The sequence below is a fragment of the Dama dama genome, chromosome 20, assembly GCF_033118175.1.
Source record: "Dama dama isolate Ldn47 chromosome 20, ASM3311817v1, whole genome shotgun sequence".
NCBI lineage: Eukaryota > Metazoa > Chordata > Mammalia > Artiodactyla > Cervidae > Dama > Dama dama.
Genome location: NC_083700.1, coordinates 79,553,535 through 79,566,287, shown reverse-complemented (window position 1 = coordinate 79,566,287; position 12,753 = coordinate 79,553,535). Strand labels below are relative to the sequence as shown.

Here is a 12,753-nt window from a genome sequence, read left to right as displayed (position 1 = left end):
CTGAAGTGTAATAGGGCAGAAGCTGATGTATAGACAGGGAATTTGGTCACACAGTGGTGTTACAGGTATCACGACTATCAGAGGTTTCTAGGGCATAGCACAAGGTCAGGAGGTTTAATATCCTCTTTTAGTTATACCAGTTCAGCAGCTGTGACAAATCCATAAAAGAAGAACATGGAAAAAAAGGACCTAAGGAGGCCTAGTGTAAGGAAACTCATAAGCAGGTTGTGAAAGATGAGTAAAATTTTGATGATGGGGGGAAAAGGTATGTCAAGTGGAGGAGACAAGAACAAAAGTAAGGAAATGAGAAAGGGATGTTCTAAGGAATGTGTTCAGGAATGAATGGGAAATAATCTGGAGTAACCGAGACAAAGACAAATTAGAAAGGTAAGTTGTGGTCAGATCAGGGAGAGTTCTAAACAATGGTATAAATTTGGATTTTACGACAAATACAGTGGAGTGATACTTTTGAAGTCATAATTCGTTCAGTAGCAGGACAGGCTGTAGGGAAACAAGAACAAAGAGCACAGAGGCAGGTTACAATGAGGATGGAAGTAATCTGGATGAGAGTTAACGAAGGAATAAACCAGTGCAGTGGACATGGGAAGGAGAAGTAATGTTCTGGGAAGTGATACAACTTGGTATCAGTTTGGATGTGGGGACAAAAAGAGAGACAGAATTGTAGTTTTGAGCTCTATCACTGGATGAATGTAATCCCTAAAAAGGTACAATGAGGGACAATATGGGAGGGGGGAGGGTGAAATCAGCATATTTGGGGAATAATGTAAAGCAGTTGAGATTGTTTATAGCTCAGGAGGAAGGTGACAAATAGATTTGGAAACCATATACACAAAGGTGAGAACCAAAGTCAAGGAATGGATGAGGTCATGAAGAAAGAGTCCAAGGTGAGAGAAAACAGTATCAAAAGAACCTAGGGAGGACTTTCCTGGTGGCCCAATGGTTAAGAATCCACAAGCCAATGCAGGGACACGGGCTCATTCCCTGGTCCAGGAAGACCCCACATGCCGTGGGGCACCTAAGCCCATGCATCACAACACCTAGAGCCCGTGTTCCAAAAGGAGAAGCCACCACAATGAGAAGCCCACACCACAACAAGAGAGTAGGTCCCACTCGCTGCAACTAGAGAAAGCCCAGACGCAGCAACGAGGACCCAGCACAGCATAAAAAAATAAATCAGAATTAAAAAACAAATCCAGGGAAATGTCTACAAGGTAGTCAAATACGTTCAACTGTTATTTCTCTGTAGGGCAACCTTAATTCTTTCAAGTCTTTTGAAAGTACTACTCAAATTAAAGACTCAGAAAAACACCCCTAACATATGATGATCTTTACCAGAATCCATGAACACAAAGCTATTCTCAGTATTCTTAAGATTCCCCAAACTCATTCATTCATGAGACTGTCCTATATTAAATGTGTATATTCATCTGCCAAATGTGTAACTGTGAATATTTATGTATGAACTATGTATTTATGATCACCATCCAATAGTTTAATGGATTTCCACGGGTCAGAAACTTTGTAAAACACTTAACCTTACAGTGAATGATTGTGTGTATTTGTATATATATTGTATACTTAATAGAATCTAAAACCTTTGAACCTGACATTCACTGATTACTACTGTATAGTGGGCAATTAATTAGCATACTAATTAATGCATTAATATGCAATTATTCACTTAATCATTTCAGCACATTTCCAAATCATATAACAAGATATGACTTGTTATATCTTGTTCGGACTGATGTGCCCTACAGAAACTATAACCTACCTGTCACTGTTAAATTAGCCTTTTTTACTCAATTAAGGACCTTCTTTATACTCACTAAAAATATGTCCTCTTTGAAAGCTAGCCTGGCAAGCTCAGTAGTGTTCTCTTTCAATTGGCCTCTAACTCATAGATCTTGTCAGATTATCTTCCTATTATTTGTAAGAATAGATTAAATATAATTTTAATTAATGCATCAAAGCTCATGTCCCTATTTTCTTTACAGACAATACCAAATTTGATAATACAATTAAAATGTTTTGAACTGAAAGAAAAAACAGTGAAATATAACAAGGGTAACCTTAATTATAAAGGTGAAACTACCTAAGTTTAAAATGGTTTTAAGGAATTCACAGCTGTCAAGATCACATAATTCTATATGAAAGAAAAAAGATTTTTTCCAGAAAACAGTGTAAAGTAAGTTGTCATAGTATATGGTGCAGAATAAATGCTTAATCAAAATGAAATTAAAATAAAGAGACTAAACATAAAGTTTTATTTTACATTATAAATAAAAGCTTTGGGGCTATAAATTGTTTCAACATCCTACAGATTTGCCTGATTCTGTTTCAGAATGTACATTTAAAAATTTAGGATGGAAACTACCAAGAAACTCATTATTATAATGTGTGTTTATGTTTTATTATCATTACTCATCTTTTATGCTAGATTCTATAATCCTGAGGGCAGGACTATGTCTGTCTCGTTAATTAGTGTATCCACTATGTTAGATCAGTGCCTGGCTCCTAGCAGGCAGTCAATAAATATTAAATGAATGAGGCATGTAAGGGAATATCTATTTGAAAATATCTAGATAATTTATTTATACCTATTTGAAAATATCTAGATAATTCCTTAAAAAAAATTCTTAGAGTAGCCATTCATCTTTGTTCATTCACTGAACATGTACGGTGGACCTTCCATCCAGGTTCAATACTACAATACAGAGATAAGACTTTGCCAAGGAGAGAAGTCCAGAAAGAGCCATGTAACCAGAAAATTACAATACACTACAACATGGTACATTTATAAACATTCAGACAAGTGTTGTAGAAGCCTAGAAGATGAAGCAATTTATTTTTTACCTACGTTATCTGGGGAGAGTTTCAAAGAATGTGATGTTGAAGGCTGACCTTTAGGAGTGAGCAGGAGTTTCCTAGACAGAGAAGGAAGAAAGTGTAGTCCAGGCAGAAAGGGAGGTCACAGAGAAGCCTGGAGTCCTGAAAGAGAGATTCCAGAGGACGAAAGCATATGATATAAAGAGTGTGAAGGAAAAAGATTACTTTCTTCCTATGTGAAGTCTGAGGTACGGGAAAAAAATCATCTACTATTTACTGATTGCCCAAGTCCTGCTTTTAACTATATAATTAATTATATAACACTATAAATATCTGCTTTATGATTATGTAGAGGTGTTTAAAATACATAAACCACTTAAGAGAATTTATCAAACACTTTGAGGAGCTTTTCTAACTACTCTAAGAGTTAAAGTGGAAAAAAAATGTTCATCTGTCAGGTGACATAAAACCAATTTCTACTAAATGTGCCAGAATAATTTTTCTCCACCTCAAGAACAGTTAGTCTTCAGTCTGTTCATTACTGTCTTTTTATAGTATTTTTATTTAATAAAACCTATTAAGACTACCATACAAATCTCTTTACTTATGCTTTTATCTTTTAACTGATCAATTTTTATATTGCTGACATCCCTTCTTCACCATTTGCTCATTTAAAAATTCATAGTATGTGAGATATGTCTCTGGAGAAAATGTCTATAAAATTTGTTACAGCTGGCAAATGTGTATGAGTCAGTGATAGCACATGACTAAATGCTTCACAGAAAATAAAATTTGTTTCTGTAGTAAGCAGAACTGTTTAAATGTTATTTATTTTTATGTTTCAAAGAAAATATATTGTGAAGTGCTGCATTGATTTAATACGCAACAATGTCTGTGTACACGCTGTAGAAGGAAAATTTATGAAACCTTTGCACAACTCCTTTAATTGAATTTTCCAAATCTCTCACCACACACAAATAATCAATATCTTCTGCAGAGAAAACCAGTCAGAATTATTACAGTCTTCCGTTTCAATTTTGTTGTCATCAGCACATACAGAGCACCTGGATATTTGTAATGTCTGATAGCAAGTTATTTACACCTCTTAAACACATAATTGCTATTAAGTGAGTTAAAATCTATGCTTTAAAAGTTTAACTGATTATTTAAAAGATAAAAGCACCACACTTTTAATAACATATAAAAAAATTAAATCATAGGAGAAATTATTTAAAAGGCTTTGAAAAGTAATAAACCAGTTTGTGTTTCCTTAAATCCTAGACAAATCTCAAGTAAGCAGTTGAAATATAGCCCCCAAACAGTGATGAACAGTGTAAAGCACAAGCATTAACATTAATAAGAGGAAAAGGTATGATCCACATACAGGATAAGTGACAACTGAATTCGTATAAAGAGCTGAGGACTACAGTTGTACATTAATGTGTATTTGTGTTACCAAAACTAACATCGCTATTTTTCAGCTCTAAATAAACTAAGAATGTTAAAAGCATAGTGGAATTTTTGTTGTTTCTTCTAAAATTCATGTCTAATCTTCAAAGCTGAGTTTTTTAATACTGGAGTATTTGTTTGAAAAAAGATACTGCTTCATGTTAAACTAGAACAGAAAAAAATAAAAGGGAAGCAGTTTTCTAGGAGTAAAAGTATTTAGCTGATATGACAAATACTTTTTCAAGACTGAGTGGGGGAAAGAACAACATATTTTTAAGTTAAAAAATACTTCAGTGGGTGGTTAGAATGAAAAGGCAATATCAAACTATTTACATAGTCTTAAAACAGAAGGAGTTTAAAATTTGTCCTTTGGACCAAGAGTTTGAAAACCTCAAAAATCCTATAACGAAAATGAATTTTACAATGCAAGAAGACAGTAATTTAGTTAAAGAAAATCAGAACATTTATAGTTTGTGTTTTTTTTTTTTTTTTTTAAGGCCAGAGCTAGAAATTTTGAAATATTTAGTATTACAGACAGCTGAAACAATCAACTTTTTGGAACAATGTAAAGTTCAGATGGTTACATTTCTTTTAAAATATGCATATTTCAACCTACACAATTATTCCTAAAACAGATAAAATATGTTTTGGACTGAAGCTAAGTGTCTAGATTTCATATCTTGGCAAATGCTCTACAATTTGCTTAAATTTTTTTAAAAAACATTTTGTTTACTGGAAGTACTAGTCATGGACAAACAATGATGGTATTTTCTAATTATCTCTAGAAAAAATGAAAATACTCAGTACCATATAATGCCACCTATTGTTTCAGGAATATTTGTATCAAGTTGTTTTATACAGAGGATGACTATGTAAAGTAAATAAATTTCATGCCTTCTCATGTGATGATAATGTGACAGTCCTTCTGTATCAACCCATTGAATGGTCATATGTTTTAAATCTTCAGCATAACAAATTAAAAATAATTTTGAAAATTCACATCCAAATATAACAGAAAAAACCTTTCATTTCATTATCCTTCTAATAGTCATAAAGCCAATATTATTAAGGAAAGTGAAGATAGGCTTACTTCCTAAGTTAACTGAAAAAAGAAAGAAGCCTTCCTTTGTTTAAGAAATCTGTATTCTGTAAAGGAGGTCTTCTTTATTCACACGCTTTATCAAGTCATTCCCTAATTAGCAAGGTCCAGTTCTGAAAATTAATAAAAATCTTAGTTTACCTTTTAATGTTAATGTGGATGTTTTAAATTTCCATGGAATAGGTTATACAAAGCCTTAGAATGTGTCTCAGATGTCTATTTAAAACACTAGAGTCTTACCTTTACAATTATACTTCTCTGACGACAATAAAAACTACAACTGCTGCTAAACAAATTAGCAGTAAGATGAAAAAAATAAACAGAACTAAAGGATTAATTCAAAGGCAAAATGACGAAACAAATGCTGGAATTCTCCTGGTATTGTCTATTTTAACTATTCTAGGAAAATTTGACAAGAATCTGAAGGAAAAAAAATCTGAGTGACATTCTTCTGATAGTGAAATAAATAATGTGTTTACTCTCATTTTCATTTATTACCTAATATAACACATCTAAAACATATTAAAAACATATTAACTGGTTTTTATATTATATAATTTCTAACTGTAAATTTCTAATATTATGGAGATTCTCAGAACATTTTAAAATTTAAATAATTCTGGGTAACAGCATAGTAAAAGAAGAGTAAAGTAGAAATTTCTGTAAAAAGCTTATGGTTAGATCCCCAAATAAGGAATATGTAAAGCAAATTAGTTTGGACTGTCAAAAAAACTAACAAAGTCCTATAAAAATGAATGTATGAATAAAAGGGGGTGAAAGTTAACTTGGCAAAGAAATTTATATAAAATGTGCATGTGTTGGCATGCATCATCTTTAACCAAAAAAAAAAAAAAAACCCACCAAAATTAAAAATATATATATACATTACAAACTGGAGAAAAAAATAGGGAAAAGCATTCTGTAAAAACTTTAGCTCAAATTCAAATTAGAAAAAAAAGCTTTAATCTATTTTCCAGGCAATATTAGTGCAAAAAATAAGATGAAAAAATAATGAAGACTTGAATACCTCAGTAAGTATAAAGAGTCAATGTAGCTTTTGCCAAGAAACAAAATGGAAAATGACTTCTATATTCTCATATATAATTACCATATAGTTTATATTATATATTTAATGTATCTTAGCTCAGTTAGTTCAGTTTACATTTAAACCACAACAAATAACCAATGCTTATTAGAACCTTTAAAACATGATTTAGTGATACAATCTCCTCTATGCATGAAGAAACACTCAGCTCTCAGGGAAAACCTGGTAATGCGCAAGTCAGTTTTAATGCCTAAAATACTAGAAAATAGATTTAAGGGTGATTCATGCAGAAACACACAAAGAACCCCTATGTATTGGATAAAGGAGGTGACTGTTTTAACATGTGAAAATAATTTTGTTTATGGAAGGAAATAATACTTTTGGGAAATTTTTTCCCATTAATTATTAGCAGAGACAGTTCATCTATTTGTTCTATAATTTTCCCTTCTTCATTCTTCAAAACTGTTGGCAAAAGCCTAATGTAAAGCCTAATTCTAATTAGCTCTAGGAAATTAACAGATTAAAAAAAAGTTACACCATTGCTATTGAATATATAAAAGAAAGATTTTCTCTAGTTGAGAAATAATAAATATTCCAATTTCCCATTAAGATCCTCTAAAACTTGTCAAGTCAGTAGAGATTAAAATCATTGAAAGCCAGTTACATATTATGATCAAGATACACTGCACTGGAGAAATGATCTCAATCCTTTTCTAGGGAAGAGCTGCTTGTATGCACTTAAATTCTATGGATCCTAATGGGAGGCAGCTGTCCAGCTGAAGGGCCCAGGAAGCCTGCTCAGATATCTTCCCACATGAGTTTTGGAGGAGTTTTTCCATGACTGCTACCCTGCCATGACCCAGTTGGCCTCTGGAACTGACCAGCAGGGAATCCCAGCTTTTCCTCCTGCAAACTCATCGCTAACTTTGTTAAAGATCCTAAACACAGACTAAATTGGTTGAGTGATGTCTTATGTTTGAACCTGAGAGCTGGAATGACTGGGTGCTTTCATTTGTTTTAAGAAGACATAACATAGAAAAACACAAAGACCACACTTTTTGACATGAGACTGGTTTTCAGCTGGAATCCCTGCTCTGACACTTAACTAGCAGTGCCTTTTGGCAAACTACTCAACATTTTATTGTGTCTTTGTTCCTTATCTATAATGACAATAACAGCTATCTTGCAGGGTTGTTGTATAGATCTGCTGATCCTAGTGTTGAGAACATAGTAATTATTACTCCTCAACAAGGGGAAGTCACTGGTACTCAAAAATGGTAGACTAACACATGACTACCCACTTCAAGGCCTACCTCCGTTTGTAGAGATTGCCAAATGGCATTCATGTCAGTAATATTAAAATGATCCCTCAAGTTGGTCTGGTGGCTTTAATATTTTATAGTCTGTGATTATTTTGCTTACTAAGGTGTGAATGTGCATGTGTTGTGGGAACTTAAAAGTCTCCTAATTTAGTTTCCCATAGTGTGAAATGCTCAGAGGTATGAGTTCACAGTAGAGCAAACATTATTAAAAATCTCAGAACACTGCCTACAAAGTAACTTTTTATGTTTTGTATATCTTTCTAAATTACCATTAAAATCTGCCATATATAATGCATTATTGCCCCATCTGTCTGTATTTTCAAAAAGAACTTTTAATAGAAGAAAAAACTATAACTCTTAACCTAAAAACTGTATTTCAAAAGTTCAATCATCAGGAAAATTGATCTTAACTAGACATGGTCTTCTGCTAAATGCAGTATAATGTTTTTCAAATGAGATTGGTGGTCTTTTAAAAGAATACACTAGAAAAGGGCTCATGACAATTGGTTGAAATGGTAAAATGAGATGAAACGATCTCTTTATACAATAAACTAAGAACACTTTACCTTTGTTGGGAAGTCCTGAATTCTTCTTTTTAAATAGCTTTTGCTTTATTACGTTAGTCACTAAAGGAAAAAAAAAATATGGGATATTAATCATTTCTCAATCTGGAAGAAACAACTTCAAAAAAATACATGTTTTTGTAAGTATCAAGTACAAAATATATCTTATATAAAGAATGAGAACTACATCAAATAAGCCTAATACAAGTTACCAAGGAACACTCTTTCCCTCACATTCAAGAAGAATCCCTGAAATAACACATCCTAGCAAAAGATATGTGGTTTTCTGTTCTAAGTTTACAAACAAGCAATAGAGAGAAACTCATTAAAAACTCATAAATTAGGGGTGGGAGGGACAAAAAAACCCCAAACAACTCAAAAATTTCTCTTACTTAGTTCTTTTGTTTTCTGCATTTCTCTTTTAAAGACACATGATGCATGGGGGATCCCAATGAGATTTTCAAGCTCTTTACTGCCCTTCAAAGCCTAAAAGAAAGGCATTTTAAATGAGTTAAGTTCTCTATAAATATTATACTACTGACAACTCTAGTGAAAATACAGTACACTGCTTCCTTTCTCTGAAAAACTTAAAACTCTGTGATAATGAAATTTAACTTTTTCTGGTAGGGTAACTAAAACCTTAAAATATCTGAATAAAACCAATCTATTAACTACAAAGACAAAACATAATTGATAAATTTACTTTTCAATGTCAAGTCAGGTATTACTAAAATATTATGGTTAATTACTGTTCATGTAAGAAATTCTTATAAAAAGTAAAATGAATATATCTTCTGTAAACTCTTTCCAGGATTGGATTCTCCTATTCTTTTTCTAATGGGGTAACAGAAGTATGAAAAATTATATGCCAAAAAAAGCAAACCTGTATACTACTTAAATTTTGCATTATTTCCATGAATTCTTCTGACGATTTCTCAACTTTAGTTAGCAATACCATGAATCTGTGAATGAAAAAAAAAATTCAGTAAGATCAAGCAGTTGAACACGGCAAGTCATTTTCAAAGCTTTAATTCTTTTAAAAGAATCTTATATTCAGTTTTTATTACTTTCTTTGCATTTTTCAAAGTGGTAAAAGATGTAAATGTTCCTCTTTCAGCTTTCACTCCTTTACAAACAATATATTTTACCAACCATCCTATCCTTTGGCATTTCACTTTCTCATTACCACTGAGCAGTGGGAAAGAAGAGATATATAGTTGGCTTGTCCTTTCTCCTTCATGTCATTTTGAGAGAACAAATACACCACCATCACCTTATTTACCTAGATCTAAGCCTATGTATCAGTGTTACCCAGTAATTTTTTTTAATTAAAAAATTAGGTTTTTAGCTTAATATATCCCAATGCGACAAACAGACCAAGGTACTCTTTTAAATTTGAAGACGAAAGATATGTTTGGCCACATTCATGTGTCTATACTTTTAAAAGCTGCACAATATTGAACCTAGTAAATATACCAAAGGTGATTTAACTATTTCCTTATGGCTGCAACTTTAGTTTCTTTTCAAATTTTAAGATCTCACAATTTGTATATGATAATCTATACCAGTGCAGTTTAACAGAAATATAATGCAAGCTATATATATAATTAAAAATCTTCTAATAGCCACATTGAAAGTAAAAAGAAATAGGTGAACTTAATTTTAATAATTTAGTAATAATTTTAATAATATATTTTATTCAACTCAATATATCCAAAGTATTACCATTTCAACATGTAATCAATATAAAACTTATTCATGAGATATTTTATACTTTTTTTTTCAAAATTCAGTCTATATTTTATATTCATAGCATATATCATTTCAGAATAGTCACATTTTAAAAGCTTAGCCATGTGTGGCTGGCTAGTGACTCCTGTTTCAGGAAGCACAAATCTGTCCTATTAATTTTATGAGAGAAACTAGAAATTCTATTTAAATGCTTTTCAAAATCACATCAGTGTTATCCATTAACATTGGTGTGTGCTATAAAAATAAGATAAATGTGACATTAAATGTTCATACACAATGAATATGAACAGTGTGTTTCAACTAAGTAAAATATGTATATAAGTATGCGAGCAAAGAATGGAAAGAAAGCGATATGCAAAAGCTAAAAATTATGTGAACATAGTGGAATTCCAAGTGATATTTCTTTCCTTAAAATTTTCCTTCACTATTACGCATTTTAAATTAGAAGTTGTCTGTCTGTCTGAGGTCCCAGCTGCTTACCACTGGAACCTCAATATGAGACTACCTCTATGAGACAGACTACCTCCATACAGGACAGACTACCTCCATATGAGAGAGACCATCATAAAGGAATTCCGGCTCCTCTAATTAAGCTCCAAAAGCCTGAAGGAGCAGGAGGATTTCAGTGACTCCCACTCAAGGCTGGGAACCTCCAGCTTACCCTACATTATACCTAAGCCCACTAAGTACCTCAGAAATACAAAGCTGAGGCAATTAACCTCCTTTGCTATGAGAAGGAGTCTTAGGGGCTCTTTTTCTTGCATCCCTTTCCTGGGAGGACTGGAGTGGCAGAGCCTCTTCACACTCTTACCATCCTTTAAGGAACTGATGCTGTTCCCTGTCTACCCTCAGGGAGTTGGGTGGGAAGGGCTGAGTCCTGCAGTGTTGCCATCCTGAATGACTCCAAAGAGTTCTGTTCAGAAAGAGCGAGAAGTGAATGGCACCCCCAGGAGCTGTGGAATGTAAGCATACCCAATGAACCTATTAGTAAATCTTTCTCCCAAGTTAAGACAATTATCCAGCAGCTAAGCTACCTGTTCAACAGCCTTGGAGTTTTTGGACTGAGTATCAGTTCCCAAAGTATCAAGATATCCTTCACATGCCTAAACTTGCCTCCACGCAGGACCAATTGGAGTAGTGGACATTCCATCACTCTCGTCATTTTTAATTTCCTTTCCTCTCCTCCTCATTATGCTTCTCACTAGGTGAACTCAAGTCTTTTCCTCATCTCAATGGTAAGCAAATTCATGGAATGGCTTTTAAACTGTCATCCAACTGCTACATTTTGAGAAATTCAGGAAGTGTGTTCTCCATTTCTGTATCTTCTGACTCAGTGGACAAGATGTCATAATCTTTGGAGATAAACAACTTGCTGAGCAGCTTTTGGGAGAAAAATGGTTGCCACTGTCTTCATCCTAGACAAAATGGCAATATTTATATTTAATCTCATGTGCTGGAAGCTGAATTTTTATTGCCAGTGATAGCATTTTCTATATTTTCAAAGGATGGTTTCAACTATACTTTGCTATCCTAAGACAGCATTATTGTTTACTTTAATATTATCTCTATGTCCCTTCACTAATTTAGTTGTTTCTGAAAACCAACAATCTTTTATACCTGCCTGCAGAATACATTTCTGTTACAAAGTTTCCAAATTATTGTTGCCCCTTTTTTCAAGTTGGTGAGTGAAAGTATAATCAGTGGATACCATCATATTTTATAAAACACTACTCCTTTCTTAAACAGATTTGCCTCTGGCTGGACTAAACTGGATCAAACCCTTCACTTTATAATGACCACTGCAAACTATGCAGATGTTGATGGGTATTGCATCCAGATATCCAGTGACTGCTGTCTGTTTCATGATATCCTTACAAAATTTGATCAAATCCTATATTATGGCCAAATTCCACTGTTGTACGACTTGAGAAATCTGAAATCTCGGTCTTCCTTGAATGAATCTTTTTTTGTTTCAGCAGAGTAAAAATTCAGCGTCATCTTTTAGCAACTAGTATTTTTAAAGTGTCTAGATGAGTACTCTGTTTTTAAAGAGAAACTATGATCCAGTTGGTCTGGCACAAGAGAACGTTGTTCAAGTTTTGACATTTTTTGCCAGACTGCCTTTCCTCAGAGCAGATTCTTATGGTATGTTCACTATGAATATCCATTTTTCTCTTGAGAAAGCCACATGCCAAAAATTCAGGATTTTTGATGTATTTTCCAATTTGCCTAGAAAAGTCTCACTGTAAAATCCAGACTTCTCTCATTTTCCCCAAAGAGAAAGTCTTTTTATTCTGAAGAACAACTGAAATTAGATGCTTTGCTCATATCAAATACATGGAGGGATGTGTCCATTAATTATGCTTTAAATTTCTTCCATAGTGATTTCTTCAGTCTCAAGCAAGTGATATGTAACTTTTAAAAGTATCATTCTGCTCCAATTCTGCTTTTTTCCCTATCTTGACTGCTTTCAATTATTTTCCATTCTTAACTTCAAATTTAACTTCATTATTTTCCTTTTCTCCATAAAACTCCTCAGATATATTCTGAGGGGAGAACTAAAAGAACAAGGAGCAGTTATCCTTAAATTGGTGAGTCTAACTGAAAATTGATGATACAGGTGATTCAGTTCAGTTCAGTCGCCCAGTTGTGTCCGACTCTGCGACCCCGTGA

The 12,753-nt window shown here is 33.2% G+C and overlaps 1 protein-coding gene across 10 annotated transcripts in view; it reads right to left on the bottom strand.

The window, feature by feature from the left end:
* The window catches only part of ITGB3BP (integrin subunit beta 3 binding protein), an 82,904-nt gene that overhangs the window by 13,743 nt on the left and 56,408 nt on the right, over positions 1-12,753 (bottom strand). For 9 of the 10 annotated variants that reach the window (XR_009689200.1, XR_009689201.1, XM_061121698.1 and 6 more), the window contains 3 exons: positions 9,212-9,290; positions 8,721-8,814; positions 8,332-8,391 (listed from right to left, as the gene is read on the bottom strand). Coding sequence is in view for 8 of the 10 variants with exons in the window: in XM_061121698.1 (XP_060977681.1) it covers positions 8,332-8,391; positions 8,721-8,814; positions 9,212-9,290 (233 nt within the window). In the remaining 2 variants the exon portion in view is untranslated. The remainder of the gene's footprint in view (positions 1-8,331; positions 8,392-8,720; positions 8,815-9,211; positions 9,291-12,753) is intronic. The other variant, XM_061121699.1, reaches the window with a different exon arrangement.